The following is a 17,043-nucleotide window of genomic DNA, read 5'->3' as shown; positions in this document are numbered from 1 at the left end:
GAAAATTTCGAGCATTTTCATATCTAGTGATAAAAGATACATAATATTATGTTTGTTATCCATGAAATTAGAAGGTTAATCGAAGGCAACTCTGTACAGCGTCATCTATATTTTTTTGGGAAACATAGCCTGGAAAATCCCTCTCGGGGATTTTGGTTTGGTAAATGGGCATTGGCAATTGGCAATCCTGCGGTCCTGTCAAGTCAAGCAGTGACAGTGACATTGACATAATTATCATGCCGAGCATTTCTGTGCCCATTTGTTGAATCGAATGCTCCAAAAGAATAAAATTTGATATCATAGCTAAGATTTTAATGCAGAACTTACTTGCGCCACGACAATGTGGACTACAAAAACATTTTTGACTAAAACGAAACGCGGAAACATTCTGAAGGTAAGGTTATGTTTACATCTCACCCATAAAAAATGTTTATGAACTTTATGTAGAAAATAAGAGTTCTAATTACAGATCGTTCGCGAGCATTACCTGCGCGATGACCTGCTGTGTGGGTCAGCTGCCTGTGGCATCTGCCCTCACAAAGACGACGAGTTTGTTCTCGACGCCAAGCCGCCGTCTATATGCGCGCTCTTCGAAGACCCACACTACTTAGTACTGGACACAAATGTGATTCTGCACCAGATAGATGTTTTGGAAGAGGATGCTCTTACTGATGTTATCATACTACAAACTGTACTAGAAGAAGTGAAGCATCAGAATACAGCCATATTTCAACGACTTCTTGAAATAATTGGCAATAAGAAAAGAAGGTTTTATTCATTTGTAAATGAACATCATAAGTGAGTAAAACTTTGTAGCTAAGCTACTAAATGTTTAAAGTTTTAAGGCTTCAGTTATGTTTTTATAATTATATAGGTACTTAGTGGTACAAAAGTGGAGTATGAGCTTTACAAATATATTCAGTCAATTAAATCAATTTACAGAGACACTTATGTGGAGAGGAATCCAGGAGAAAAAGTCAATGACAGGAATGACCGAGCTATTCGTAGAGCAGCATCCTGGTATGCATCACATTTGTCTGCTAACAAGCCAACAAGTCAATGTGTGCAGATTGTGTTGCTGACAGACGACGAAAATAATAGAAAACAGGCTATTGAAGAGGGAATTGTTTCTTGCACAGGTACGAATCTCTTAAAACTGTTCTGCCCAAACCAGGTCCATATGTGTTACTCACCTCATGTGACCAACCTTCTACATGTGGAAAGCAATAAGTTATATTATTATAAATTGCACGCTTTACAAATTGTAAGCTCATAAGAGTATCATTATTAGTACACCTATTGTTTTTGTGGAGTTTAGCAGCATTATAAACAATTTTTGATTAATAAGTACTGACATTTGATTTATTTGTCATTTAAATTTTCCATTATGTTCTAATAGTTTCATGCTCTTTTGATTGCAGTTAAAGACTATATTGAGAATGTAAATGGCTTTCCTGGCCTTGTGGACAAATTGTCTAAGAATGTGATACCAGAGAGTGTTTCTAAGGATGCTCTGTATCCTGCACATTTGACACCAAACCAAATTCATGCTGGCATTCGAGGTGGCCAGTTATATCAAGGAACATTCCATGCCTCCAGAGATAACTTCTTGGAAGCCACTGCTGTTGTCAATGGATTTGAAAAGCCGGTATGTTAGGGATCAATTATATTACTGATTTATGTTAGGCGTTAGATCACACTTTATAACAGACTAAAGTTTTTTTTTTTATTAAAAACCTATACCAGGTTTGGCCACAATCCCACCTGGTCTTTGGTGTTTGTTATAAGTGAACTGTGAAGCCTTAATCTTTATAATTGTTACCTCTTATTCCTCCTTTTTATCTGACTGATGTAAATCTTAAAGGAGGGTTATTCCTGGGGATGATTTTTGAGCCACTTGTTCTATCTCTTATATTTCTGTTAATAAGCCTAGCTACCAAAGGGAAACACACCAAAGAGATTCAATTCATTTTAAATATATAAATAAAAAATATATAAAAACTTTTTACTCATTCTATTGTATGAACCCAGAACACCAGTATTGACTTGTTTCTCTCTGTGCAATATAAATAAAAAATATATAAGTAAAAGACATTATTGTTCCAGATTCTTTTACAAGGCCACATTGGCATCAATCGGGCAGTAGATGGCGATGTGGTTGCTATAGAAATATTCCCAGAGTCAGAGTGGAGGAAACCCAGTGACATTGTCCTGGAGGATAAGGCAGATGACCCTGGGGACCTGTTGGAGGAAGAGGCGGTGTTGCTAAACGCTACTAAATTGGAAAAAGTCACTGATGACGAAATTACTCCCACTGGGAAAGTTGTGGGCATTATCAGAAGGAAGTGGAGACAATACTGCGGTATTCTCATGCCAAATAGATTTCCAGGTAAGTTGAATGAATGAGTATTTATTCGCATAACAATTATAAGAATTGTGTTCGAAACACTGAAATAGAAATAGTGAAAAATAAGTTTATCAAAGCAATCATCAATTATACAAAATAAATAAATTCATGATATAGAAATTTGTTAAGTATGATATACTCACAAAATAATCATAAGTCACGCTAAAATGTTAGGTCACATTACCATTAAATATGATTAGAATCGTAATTATTCAATCTATTATTAATTATTGTGGAAACTGTCTAACCTACAAACTACAAACCATGGGTGAGTCTTTACAACTACAACATGGTAGAAATATTCATAAATAGCTGATTACTGGCAACTATTTATCGCCCACGGCAACACTTTGCAGCCTTGCAGTAGCGCGTTTAGCGCATTTGCAACGCGTTACAAAAGCGATACTTACGTGCTACAGAATCGCGACAGTGTCGATGCTAGCACGTGACCGTGTCGGGCGACATTGGGGGAAGGATGGAGGGAGGGTGGTGCGTGAGCGGAGAACCACCGTAATGAATCGCGTTAGCATCGCGACAGAATCGTCGTGGGGAGAACCCTTAAAAGAGAGAAATTAATGGATGGCGTACGTAAGACGTACATAGACTATTTATGTTATGACTTATGTGAAATTGAAGTGAATTTTCAATATAAAGTATTTTATTTGCAGTTCATTATTTTACTACTTTGTTGACTAATAGTGCATTTGCTATACAGATTTATTTTCGGTAATATTTCCTGTCAACATGCCAAATAAGAACTTGCGACCTTTGGCAATCGTACCTACACAAGTTTACACAACATTATATTTTATGTAATAGTGGTACCAATAGTACATGCAGTATGTTTTATTTTATTATCTGTAGGTTTTATATACTATTTCTCATTCAAAATAATAAATTATTAGTGTGAATGTGTGTAAGGAAACATCCACTTTTGCGTGTTACTAGTTACCAGTAACTAAAAATAGAATAAATGCAGTTATTATTTAAGATAAAGAAAGAGATAACAATATTTATTGGCAGTATTAAATAGTAGAAAATTTTTGCTGTTTGTTGATAGTTTTATTTTATTCCTATTTACTATGCAATATACTTATCGCTTCTTTTGTCACTATCTCCAATTTATACTACTATTATATACCTCATCCGGCTGACAGGCTCTTCAACATTTTAGCTACCTTGTTTAATCGCGAAACATAAAGTTAGTAAATTTTAAAGATTGACTATTGATTGAACAATTTAATAAAAGTTTCTTTTGTTTATCAGGTGCGGTGCGTCATTTGTTCTGCCCGGCTGAGAAGCGCATTCCGCGCGTGCGCATAGAGACTCGTCAAAGCGACGTGCTGGCGGCGCAGCGGATACTGGTAGCGCTTGACTCGTGGCCTAGGAACAGTCGATACCCTCTCGGACACTTCGTCAGGGCTTTAGGACCTATTGGTTAGTATTGTTTTGCATCGTTACGTTACCGTAACCGCCTCAGTGGTCAAGTGGTTGAGAGTTGGGCTCACGATGCGGAGGTCCCAGTTTCGAACCCCGGTGGGGACATATCTCAAAAATTACTTTCTGAACGGCCTCCGTGGTCCAGTAGTTGAGCGTTGCGCTCACGATCCGGAGGTCGCAGGTTCGGTCGGTGGGGACAAATCACAAAAATCACTTTGTGATTCCTAGTTTGATTAGGACATTACAGGCTGATCACCTGATTGTCCAAATGTAAGATGATCCGTGCTTCGGAAGGCACGTTAAGCCGTTGGTCCCGGTTACTACTTACTGATGTAAGTACGTAGTCGTTACATGAATCATGTCAGGGGCCTGTGGCGGCTTAATAATAACTGCACCAGGGTTGATGGGGTTGATAATCCACCTTACAACCCACACGATAAAAGAAGACTTTGTGATCCCTATTTTGGTTAGAATTAGAACATTACCAGAATTGGTGACCTGATTGTCTGAAAGTAAGATGACCAGTGTTTCGGAAGGCACGTTTAAAGCACATCTCATCGAATTCCAAATCACCGCATTACGGTCAAACCACATTTGTCTGCACCTCATCGCACTTTCCTATACTTCTGTCCTTTTCTGTTACTTTGAACCATCATTTGCTAGAGCGAGAGGGAGTAATTCTGAGTAACAGAAACGGATAGTTCAACCCTTAGTGGAGGAGACCGGGCCTAATAAATATAAATATGGATAAATAGAGTAAGTTCGTATACTATCACTACACAGTATAAAACAAAGTCGCTTTTTCTGTCCTTATATCCCTATGTACGCTTAAGGTGATACGTTTCAGTCAGCTAAGTAACGCTGCGTCAGCAGATGGCGTTACTTCTGCAGTTTTCGTATTTTTTTCCATTTATTCGTTTAGTGTTGAGTTCTGACCCAGTGAAATGTTACGTGGCGAAATCTTACATACATTATCTTTAAGTTAAGCTACAATTTTGAAGTATTTACTGCAGATATCATATTGAAACATTGCATCAAAAGTTGGTGTCATTTCAATTTGTATACAAACACGAAGCTGTCACACACACATGCGAACTAGGTTAGCTATTAAAAGAGATGCATAATTTGAAGTCTACTTCTAACTTCTAAATGGTGCATTCGGTAAAGCAGTCGCCGCCATTCTTAAGTTTCACGGTTCAAACCCAAGTGCATGTTTTAATTGTTTTTCTACTCCTCTACTTTAATCTGGCATTTAAATAACCAAAAAGTCTAATATAAGTACATACATAATTAAACTCTTTGAAAAAGTGTATGCTCTATGGCCTATAAAAGCATTGTTTACAAAGTGTAACTGTACTATAATGTCGCCAAAAAAGCATTGTTGTTGTTTTTTTTTTTTTTTTGACCTGGAAACTGGCACCTTTACTTTGTTTGGTGCCATAGATATACTATAAAAAAAAAGTATACATTTGCCGCCATTTTCCCGCGCGTTGGAAAATAAATTGGAAAATTTTTGTTTCATTTAAAATTACGTCGTCGTAGAAAAAGTATTGTATGCAACGTTGTATAACTAGGTCAAAAAATGCTCGTGGCGTCTCTTATTGCGATGTTCGCCAAGGCTCACATCGCAACTCACGCCACTCGCATTTTTTGACCCTTCTTATACAACTGTTGCATAAAATACTATTTTACTTTTTGTATTTTTTTTTACAATTGAATTTGGCGAACCCGTCTATTTGTTACGGAATTTTCAAAAAGTATCACTTTTACCAATAATATTATAATTATACAATAATGTACTTTGCACTAAAGTACCTTCCGTAATTTCCGTATTTTTTATTTTGTAAAATTCTAACAGGCATTAATCGCATCAGTGAACATGCGGCTAACTAAAAAACTACTGAACGGATTTTCATACGGTTTTCACCAATGAGTAGAGTGATTCATGGGCGTGCTTTAGGGTATATAATTTATACAAGTATTTTTTTTTTGTATAAAATGGTTCAAAAATGATGATGAATGTCAAACATAATCGTTACAAATATAGCCGACTTGGAGCTTTCGGCGAAAACACTGCCTGAGCCCATTGAGATATAACAAAACAACGTATGGTTGAATTGTTCCTTTTTTGTAGGTCTACCGAAAAGTCCACAATATGTCATAATAATTATATTGTGTATAAAGAATTGTGTATATGTATTGTATGATTTTACAAATAACGATCACAGTACAGTAATAATAAGGTAGATTTTTCCTAAATTGCGTCGGTTCAAACTTTGTCGCATCGCGTTTGAAAGATGTAATAGCGCTTCAGGACGTCCCGCAAGCACGGCGCTGATGTCGCAGTATCCGCATATAATTATTATGACTTGTCATTTAGTTCCAATAAAATCCGCGGGACTTCATACGTATGTCAGTGACAGCTGGTGATAGCATGCGGGACACTTAGCAGCTAATCGAATTCTATGTTGTTTTCGCGCCCAGTCCAGACGACTTGCAGCGCATTTCTGGACTTATATTTACGCGTGGTGTTTATTGTTAGGTTAGTTAGTTCAGGTTAGGACGTCTTTTTTTAACGAGGACGTTAAAAAAAGACGAGGCTGGGACGTATTGAAGTAGTATTTCCATATATACGCGGCCTGAAATGGGCTGTTTCGGGGACCTGAACTGGTTGCTGTCGAACTTATTATCACGTTTTCTTGATTAAAATTCATAAATAAGTCAAATAGAAAAAAGAAAAAAGATTTTCGTTAGTTTTAGATCTGTCATGATGTCTGTGATGTTTGTTTATTATACATAAGAATTTCAAAATTTATCTTATTTTTTTTCCCAAAGGGCAAGGCAAAGGGAACTATGCCCATACAGCCATGTCTTGTGTTTTTTTTCTTGATGATGATTAATGAAATGATGAAACCTAAGCCCCCACCCTCGGAGCAGACTCCTACTCCGAACCCCAAACGAAGTAAGCGGCTTGGCGAAAATAGATAGGTACACTTTGTTTATTGAATATTCCGATTTAATAATACTATCGGGAATGTTTTCCGACTAACTTAATATGATCATTAACCACAAAACACCACTTCGTATTGATTATTTAGATTATTCAATCTTTGTATTCAATGAAGAAAGCAACCTTCCCGTTCCCGTTCTCACCAAAAAGTCCGCGGCAAAGAGAATATAAATAAATCTGTATGTTGGATGGAAAAACAATTAATTATAAATGACTACTACTTAGGCCGGCAAATGCAACAACTTTTTTTTGATTTGGTTTTCCCCGAAGGGTAAGGCAAAGGGAACTATGCCCATACAGCCATTTCATTTTATGTATTCATTTTTTATTATAATATATGTCCTCTTTTAAAACACGGTACTTACCCATTATTTAAAAATGTTTAAATAATATGCGTTAAAACAAAAATATTTTTCCAATATTCCTTTTCTCAGATTGTAGTATTTTGAGTTTTTTATTTATATTTATTCTCTTCATACAAAATCTCTTTATAAATTGTCACTGACATTCTATTAAACTTGTCAAGTAGTCAAAGCCTTTAGAGAAAAAAAAAACTATCACGCACACAAACTAACATTGACACCTCTACACGCTCAGCAAATACACTGTAATCTGCACCACTACAAACGTAGAATTGATCAAAATTGAGGGTCTGAAATATGGTACTTCTCGTATTTGGACCCTAAATTTTTGATAGTTTGCGAAAATAATACACCAAAATATTACTATTTATCGGTTTTATAACAATATTCCTCTATCCGTTTTCCTGTAGCACTGCATCAACTTTTGTATGGAAAACGAATCACCTTAAATCTTTAAAACTACGCAACGGATTTTGATGTGTTTTTTTTTTTAATAGATAGAGTGATTCAAGAGGAAGGTTTATATTTGTAATAACATCCATTAAATAGTGGAGAAATACTGTTATTTTTGAGGTTTTTAATGTGATGTCGTGAATAATTTCATTTTTTCCTCAGCATTGCACCTGAGCTAGAAGCCGGGGCGGGTCGCTGGTAGATAATAATGTGATGTGTGTTTAATTACCAGGCGATAAAGACGCGGAGAATGAAGTGATCTTGTTGGAACACGACGTGCCACACGCGAGGTTCAGTGAAGCCGTGCTCGCGTGTCTGCCGCCGGATGACTGGACTATACCGCCTGAGGTAGGCTTCCTATGTCCTATATGTCATACAGTCATGAGCAATATCATGTACCCACTTTAGAACCCTGTCGCACTATCATATTTGACATTTAATGAGGCTTGTGGTTTAATTTGTCAAAAAAGTTAATGTGACATGGTTGCAAAGTGTATACATATTAGTACTCGTGACCGTACATGTCGTAGCTGATGTCCCAAACTGACTTATCTGCAATTTTTACCGAAACTGATTGGCACCTTTTACAATTGTCAATAAGGTACACGGCCTCCGTGGTCCAGTGGTTGAGCGTTGGGCTCACGATCCGGACGTCCCGGGTTCGAATCCCGGTGAGGACATATCACAAAAATCACTTTGTGATCCCTAGTTTGGTTAGGACATTACAGGCTGATCACCTGATTGTCCAAAAAGTAAGATGATCCGTGCTTCGGAAGGCACGTAAAGTCGTTGGTCCCGGTTACTACATACTGATGTAAGTAAGACTCGTTACATGAGCCATGTCAGGGGTTTTTGGCCGCTCAATAATAACCCTGACACCAAGGTTGATGAGGTTGGTAATTCACCTCATAACCCACATGATAGAAGAAGAAGAATAAGGCACAAATCACTTTAGCAAATAATTACAGATACTTCAGTTAGAAAAGTCACGCATCATGTGTGGGCTGTAAGGTCGATGACCGCCCTCGCTCACCTGGTGACAGGGTAAAGCGACTCAATAATAACGCAGACACCAGGAGAGAAGACTATCTCCATACGTCTTTCTTTTCGTGTCCACGTTGCCACTCCGCGTAAGAGCGTGCGGGTCAGACAGGTGGCTGCCCCTTTCTCCTTAACGGCTTACGACCATTTAGACTAAGATGCTTTTAAGACTTAGAGGGGGTGAGGTACGAATTGCTTCGGGGCGGAGAGTTACCGTCCTATACCCAGTAATATTCTTTATTCTATGCCATACATCACCATTATCATTTATACAGCACGTTAAGCTGGCCCGAGCTATTAGCCGTAAAACATCTCGATTAACTCGCAGTAGAGCAGCGTGGTCGAGTATGTTCCATACTCTCTCCGGATTATGGGGAGGCAAGTGCCCAGCAAGCAGTGGGACGTATATAGTTTTATGTTTGTTTATCTACGTAATTGGACAAGTGTCGAGGCTCTAAAACGGCTTAACTTTGTTGGGCCGAATTTAAACTGAGCTACGTGAATATCAAACTAAATATTTTAGCACTTAGCTTTATCTGTCACAGTATCCATTTCATATGTCGTGTATATTTACTGTTAAATAGAAAAGAATCGATCGGCATAATGTCGACTGATAAACATCACTACCCTAATGAACGTCACAACACTGGCTGCGCAGTGAACATACTATGGAATTCCATTTGCTTCGATTCTGACACACGCCGGTTCAGAGTAGATCGTACTAAACCTTTTAAGGACATCTCTAATTTGATCAATGTACGTCCTTCTAGGTCTTCCACTGCCAGCCCTACCATCAACCTTCGTTTTATAAAATATACCGCTTTCGTAATCCTATTATCCTTCATCCGCTCTCCGTGTCCAAACCAACTTAACGTTCCCTACTTGGCTAAGTGAAGCTATTGTAAAATGTTATCTTTATTGAAATATAATCATTGTACTGAACTAGTCGTTTTGTTTAATATTGCCAGGAAATAAAGAAACGCGTGGATCTGCGTTCGATCTGCATCTGCTCCGTGGACCCTCCGGGCTGCACGGATATCGACGACGCCCTGCACGCGCGACCCATTGAGGGCACCACTGATACCGGGCTCAAGAAGTTTGAGGTAAGCTATACATTATTGTATTAACACTGCCAGCCATGGTATAAGAAAACCAGGTATGCTCAAAAGTGACAGCTAATATTTCAAGGTCAGCCCAGCTGACGTCATTCCACCCTAAGTTGCCATTTCTTAAAAAATAAATTACCTACGACCAATTTTTTATATTTACTTTGCAAGGAAATTTTGATTTTTTAGTAAAACAATTACAGTTATAATGATTTTTATATATGTGACAAGTAATAGTAAGTAAATATATTAGTCAGTAATTCATTTAATTTTCATCATAAAATTTACGTTTTTGGAATGTTGGAGATACCAATTTAATGGTATCACAGTGGGAACACTTACGTCGTCAAAGGACGGCTTGTCATAGGATTGAACATACCTGGTTTTGTTATACCATGCTTCCAGCAACAGATCACGGGTCATTGACCGTATTCATAATTCAATGACCATGTCTGGTCCCTTCCATACATTTTAGATTTAGTACCAATGCTCGCCATGGGCGCTCTTGTTTTATTGTGTGAGTAGGGACTGAATGATATTGCTTCTTTATTTCGCTATGGAATAACTAGATGTCGCCAACATTATAAGCTGTTATATGGAAATTTGTGCCATCTAGTGACGGAGTGATAAAATTAACGCAAAGCTAATATTATAATGTACTATTTACAGAATTCAGAGAAGTAAGCTTATGCCAATATTGCCAATGCATAAGAAAAAATAAATTAATAAGTAATAAAAAAAAATATTAATAAATGTTATGCTTAAGTTGCTGTGCCTTATCAGGGTGTCACAATGTACCTACTATATCTTATACCTACCGCCAATGTAAAACTGTAACTTGAAATAAATTATGATTATGATTAATAATTTCATTTACATCTAGTGACAGTGTGTCGTGTCATTATGAGCACTTTCACAGTTACACAAATTGATGAAGTTGTTAAAGTATTAAAAAAGTATTCCTTTTTAGGTGGGAGTCCATATAGCAGATGTGACGTACTTCGTGCGTCCTGATACCGCATTGGACAAAGAGGCGGCCTCGCGGTCCACCACCGTGTACTTAGTGGACAAGAGGATAGACATGGTGCCAGGTTTGTAACATATACAGGGTGTTAGTGACATCGTAACGAAAACTTTAAGGGATGATTTGGACCATGATTCTCAGTTGATATCAAGTGGAATTTTCCGTCGCAAAAGTATGGAACGGAAAATATTAAAAAAAAAACATAAAAAATATCATAAACTTTCCGACAGGAAATTCCACTTAATATCAACTCAGAATCATGGTCTGAATCATCCCCCTCAGTATTCGTTACGATGTCACTAACACACTGTATACTACGTTTATGTACAAAATAATGACAAGATTGAATTATAGAGGGCTGTCATTAATACAGTTGTCATAGAGTGCGTTTCCATTGAAACAGATAGCAACATCATCATCACCAATAAAAGAGCAGCTGCATTCTCGCTTGCTGTGATTAGGCCGTTTCTGAACTACTGCTCTGCTGCGTCGCTTTGCTTCATTGAAGTGATATAAACCCTTCCCTTGAACTCTATAAGATTGGGTACACCCTCTGTGGTTCATTGCTTGAGCGTTAGGCTCACGAATCGGACGTCACGAGTTCGAGTCCCAGTGGGGACATGTCACAAAAAAACACTTAGATCCCTAGTTTGGTGATGATGACATAGCAGGCAGATCCCGATTGTCCGACAGAGGTCCGACAGTAAGATAATCCATGCTTCGGAGGGCACGTTAAGCAGTCGGTTCCAGTTGCTATACTTAAGTAATCTTGATATATCAGAATTGATAATCTCACAGCCCACACGAGAGAAGATCTATACGATACGATATAACAAATAATTCTAGACTGTAATTTTGTTATTCGCTTTTGTAATTTTCAGATCTCCTCAGTTCCAATTTATGTTCGCTTCGCGGAGGCGAAGAGAGGTTGGCATTCTCCTGTGTTTGGGAAATCGATGAAAACGCCAACGTTTTATCGACTAAGTTCCACAAGAGCGTTATCAAGGTAACTACAACAATAATAATACTATTTTTTTTAATTAATACCATTTTGGCAATAGGCGGGCGAGCCTACCGCCAGTCTCTCCTAAGAGTTGGCTTTCCACGGCATACAAACCACAGCTATCTCCTAAACACCACTATCTGGAAGAATTCAGAGAAACATTTTCTTGTTTCATACCGTTTCGAGCGTGATTTTATATATCAGTCAGTGTTGAAACTAGTTACGCAATGAGTGTTTATATAAATCCTTTCCAGTCAGCAGCGGCTATGACGTACGAGGAGGCGCAAATTGCCATAGACGATTCGAGTCGCCATGACGAGATAGCGCGCTCGTTGCGCACGCTGAACGCGCTTGCCAAGAAGCTCAAACAACGCCGCCTGGACAACGGAGCGCTGTTACTAGCCTCACCTGAGATACGCTTCCAGGTAACATAACATAAACTCACCATTATACCCCAATCATGTAGTCAGAGGTACGTCTATCGCAAGATGAACTAAGTACCCACACCTTACCGAGCTTTCTGTTGTAGGTTAATGTAATGGTGAGTCGTTTACGGCCTATAATGGTCGAGCCAACTGTTTTAGTGATAACTTTAATGTTACGTAGTAACATTCTCTGTGATTTTTTTTTTCACGTCATACTGTGACCGCGATTTCTAATGGAATTGATGATGTTAAGTAATCAGATAAAAAAAATAACTATAGTTGTGAGTTTATATCATATTATATTAGTTCTTTAGTATGATTCACTGCGAAACTTATGTGAGAAAGAAATGTGAACACACGGTTACTCAATCAGTAGACCCCAGCTGAAGACTGCGGCTGCGATTCAATAATGACTACTATTTATAGAAAGTCCTGCGGGCCTAGCACCGTAAGCACGCGACTCTTTCTCGCCGCGACAGAGATCATCTGTCTCTCTCTGAGCAGTACTGTAAGAGAGTGACGGGTGACGTATGTCAAGCCGTACTGGATATGATATACTGCATACCATAAGGTAGACTGATTCAACATATTTACCATCTAATCCTGCAACAGGTGGATTCAGAAACACACGACCCGGTAGAGGTGCAAGCGAAGAAGATAGTGGACACTAACTCTATGGTGGAAGAGTTCATGTTGCTCGCGAACGTGTCGGTGGCCGAGAAGTTGGCTGCAGAGTACCCGCAGTGTGCGCTGCTGAGGCGGCACCCCGCGCCGCCGCCCGCCAACTTCCATACCTTCCTGAAAGCTGCTAGACAACAGGTATGAACAGGGGGTTAAACATGCATGCAAAGAGGAGGTAACTAGTCAGATAGACCACGATAGAAACGTCTGGAAAATAAAAACTAGTGGGTTTAAAGGCCAACAGAAAGCAATTTGACATTTGCGCATATAAACGTAACTGCGCAATATAAACAAATGTTAAATAGCAATATTGTATTCTGAAGAATCGCTTCGATGTGGCCTTTTTAACCCCCTAGTTTTGCCAGACGTTTCTCTCGTGGTGTATCTGATTTTTTGCCTCCCAAAACATTCAGGTGGAATTCAGCTCGAGTATACTTAACCATCTCCATGTAAAGGCGGTCTGAAGACGAGTTTGACGAGATTGACAGTTGTCAATTGTGGTTTTGACTGTTCGTCTTCCTATACTCACGTAAGTATGTAGTCCTGTAAGAGTCCGTTGAAGGCTTAATAATAACCCTGGCATCAGGGTTTATGAAGTACCTAGGTCGACGGTCTCCCAAGTCACGTACGGAATAAGAGAATACCTTTATACCTCAATAGCACCTTCCATAAAATATCATATTTCCCTATCTTTATCCCGTTTTCACAGGGTCCGCTTACATAACCTGAAGATTTGACAGATCTGGTTTTGTACAGAAGCGACAGCCTGTTTGATTTTTCAACCCGCGAAGGAAATACCAGCCCAGTGCAAGTTAGGTCACATACCTCCGAAACACATTTCTCGGGAATGTGGATTTCCTCACAAACAATGTTTTCCTTCACCGCTGAGCACATGATAACCTGATAAACTCCTTCCGCTAGACAAAATTAGGTATATATAATATTTTGTTCCTGGCGGAAAAAAACATCCGATATTCAGATTTCCAAGCCACACCATCCTGCATCCAAGGCTAATAAATGTTGTTTCCTGGTAGTAGTTGCCTGGAAGTAATTGCTCTAGAGCTATAAGGCCGCCCAAATTGTACGTTATGTCTGATTTTTACAATTAAGTTCTGTGCAATAAAGTGTATTTGATTTGATTTCGAATCGTTCCAAAAATAAGGACAATATTTTTTTATTTACAAAGAAGTTTGTTCATGTATTGTATTTTGTGACGTGTGACTAATGATCCATTGTGGCTGTGTCATAATCAGTACCGGCACAAAATACAAATTTTCCTTGTATCTAATTAGTACGTTTAAAACATTGCTCAATTAAAACGTTTTAGTATGTGTCTGCTTTGTAATAATTATAATAACGGTAACTAAACTTAAACTGATAAAAAAAAAAACGCGAAACGAATATCAGACCAAAACGAACTGTGCGGTAGAAACACTAGAGTAATGCATTGACAAATATCGTTACAAAAAAGACAATTAATTTTTCTCGAATCCTGTTGAAATAGTCGATAAAAGGTGGCGGCGCGGCACCACGTGCAGGCTTTCGATATCCATCCTGACTATTCCTTTGGAATCCACTTTAAAAATTACTAACACTGAAAAACCGTCGCCTACATGGCTTCGAACTAGACGTGTTGACGGACAAATCGTTCTCCAAGTCACCGAACCGGCGGTGTAGCACTAACGCTAAAAACTGTCTCGTTACGCCATATTTTTTAGGGTCTACCGTATGTTCGATATCCATCCGAAGAATTCCTGAGGTACTTCAAAAGTACTAACACTTCCGTCATCGACAGGGCTTCGAATTAGACGTGTCGACGAACAAGTCGTTCTCCAAGTCTCTGAGCGAGGCGGTGATTCCGGAGCGGCCGTTCTTCAACACTCTGCTGCGCATCATGGCGACGCGCTGCATGCAACAAGCTCAGTACTTCTCCAGCGGCTCCAGGACACAGGACGAGTTTTATCATTACGGACTCGCTTGTCCTATATACACGCACTTCACCTCCCCGATCAGAAGGTAATATTTTACGTTATATAACTCTTCTTTCTTCTTTATTAGAAGCCCGCCCAGAATGTTATTTCAGTGCGGGTCGGCGGTGGTATATTACAGTAGTTAATGGCTTAACGTGCCTTCCGAAGTGCGGAATGATCTTACTTTTTCGGAAAGTCAAGGGATTCGAACTCAGATCTCCAGATCGTAGCCCTACACACTAAACACAGAGGCTGTTTTGAGCCAGCTTATAAAAGTTCTTAAGTTTTTGAGAAATGGCACAAGCGTGGGCACATTGTTTCTATCTCTTTTGCATTTCGTTATAAGAAGCGTAGTACACGTAGCGTGCCAAAGGCGTACCCGATACGCATGGGCACGTCTTCTCTTTGGGCAAGCAATAGAACATATGTTTTCGATTCCAAATGTTTGTAATAAGTGTCCGTCGTGTGCAGGTACGCGGACGTGATCGTGCACCGGCTGCTGGCGGCGTGCGTGGGCGCCGACGTGACGCACGCCACGCTGCTGGACACGCGGCGCGCGGACGCGCTCTGCGACAACCTCAACTACCGCCACCGGCAGGCGCAGTACGCGGGCCGCGCCTCCGTCGCGCTCAACACCCATGTAAGGACACACATAGACACACGCCGGACACTTTATACAAATAACCCTATTTTACACAAACACATTGACGTTATCTTACACGCACATCTGTGTATGTGACGTCTAACGCCCGTACGATTGAAGACTAAAGTAAGACCGAAGGGGGTGAGGTAAACCTAGCTTACCCGCTGGTGGGGAGCGGAAAGTTGCCGTTCTATACATAGTATTATTCCTTATTCTATGACATTAACAAATACCGATCGTCACATAGACACCACTTAATAGGCAAGAGGAAAACCTTGTCAAACGAAATTTATATAGAAATACACACGTGTGACGTACTCTTTGTTATGTAATTTAAATCAATTGGATATCTGTAGTTTTAGACTAGCTTATATTTCTAGATTGCCATTTTACAGTAGACCTCGTATACTTAATTATTTTTTTTATAGGATGTCAGTGATAATAACAAATAATCTGTGAAAACCTCATCTTTCACATAACCCCCAGAACGGTCAACCACTTCACATCCCACACGAAAGAAGAAGATGTATCCACAGTCAGAAATGCTCAGTTCAATATCAAAACGTTAATGTTTGCAGATCCTGTTCAAGGATAGAGTGGAGATAGAGTCGGCGGTGGTGTTAGCAGTTAAACGGAACGCGCTGCAAGTGCTTATACCCAAGTACGGACTGGAGAGGCCGCTACTGCTGCCTAGTGACAAGTTCTCATACAATGAAGAGGTAATATTTCATTTAATGTCATAAAACACATTAATTTCCATACGACCGTTTAATATCGCTGTTGAATTCCTATTTCTAGAAAATTTTGTTAGTTAAAAGGGCCAGCGCTGATCGAGAGCAGCGAAAAAGCACTTTTCGAAAACATTGTATAATTAATAAAGTAATTATCGGATTATTTTTTAATTGGACTAACAGAAAGATCGGTGAGGTGTGGGTCTTTAGTTCATCTTGCGATGGATGTATCGCTTACTACTCCAATTGGGCTTGTGTTTATGTTTTGGTACGTTAAATCGGTTAAATGATGATAACTTCATGTTTGCAGGAACATCTACAAAGATGTGGCGATGTGGTACTGAGGACATTTGATGAGATAACAGTCCGTCTATCCCTGGACAGCACCAACCTACAACATAGGAAACTCGTCTTCCAATTGGTCAAGCCTCACGTCCCTGGATTCAGCTACGTACCCGGGCAAGAGGATACACCAGAAAGTATGGAGGTGGAAGAAATCAAAGACAGTAAAGAAAGTAAGAAAAGAAAAGAAGAAGTAAAAGAAACTAAGAGTAAGAAGAAACCTAAAAAGAAGTAGTACAAGTATGTATAAATAAATGTTCTTTTTTACTTGAAAACTATTTATTTTATTCATCGAAACTTTAGTTATAGAAAATAGTTATAGGGCCACTCGAATACGTTGTTTCAAATGGATCAGAGTTTGGTACGTTAGCTACAAAGATTGGTCTGGTATCAATAAATTAAATG

General features: G+C 39.1%; 1 protein-coding gene across 1 annotated transcript; it reads left to right on the top strand.

Moving 5' to 3' along the window:
- Positions 1-38: 38 nt before the first annotated feature.
- Positions 39-16,907, top strand: LOC126369859 (exosome complex exonuclease RRP44). Its single transcript, XM_050014439.1, has 16 exons — positions 39-394; positions 470-798; positions 943-1,139; positions 1,422-1,648; positions 2,107-2,389; positions 3,674-3,844; positions 7,905-8,020; positions 9,682-9,816; positions 10,790-10,910; positions 11,725-11,849; positions 12,101-12,271; positions 12,884-13,090; positions 14,748-14,968; positions 15,394-15,562; positions 16,144-16,284; positions 16,607-16,907. Exons 1-16 carry the CDS (start codon positions 341-343, stop codon positions 16,871-16,873), a joined length of 2,934 nt encoding a protein of 977 aa, XP_049870396.1. The 5' UTR covers positions 39-340; the 3' UTR covers positions 16,874-16,907.
- The last annotated feature ends 136 nt before the right edge of the window (positions 16,908-17,043 follow it).

Source organism: Pectinophora gossypiella, chromosome 9 (assembly GCF_024362695.1).
Source record: "Pectinophora gossypiella chromosome 9, ilPecGoss1.1, whole genome shotgun sequence".
NCBI lineage: Eukaryota > Metazoa > Arthropoda > Insecta > Lepidoptera > Gelechiidae > Pectinophora > Pectinophora gossypiella.
This window is presented reverse-complemented; position numbering and strand designations above follow the sequence as displayed.

What these genes read in the sequence shown, in the direction of transcription:
- LOC126369859 (XM_050014439.1), top strand. Translation starts at nt 341, where the DNA reads ATGTGGACTACAAAAACATTTTTGACTAAAACGAAACGCGGAAACATT. An exon ending in GAGGATAGACATGGTGCCAG is followed by an intron (nt 10,911 to 11,724) that starts GTTTGTAACATA and finishes TGTAATTTTCAG; the next exon opens with ATCTCCTCAGTTCCAATTTA. An exon ending in TCCACAAGAGCGTTATCAAG is followed by an intron (nt 11,850 to 12,100) that starts GTAACTACAACA and finishes AATCCTTTCCAG; the next exon opens with TCAGCAGCGGCTATGACGTA.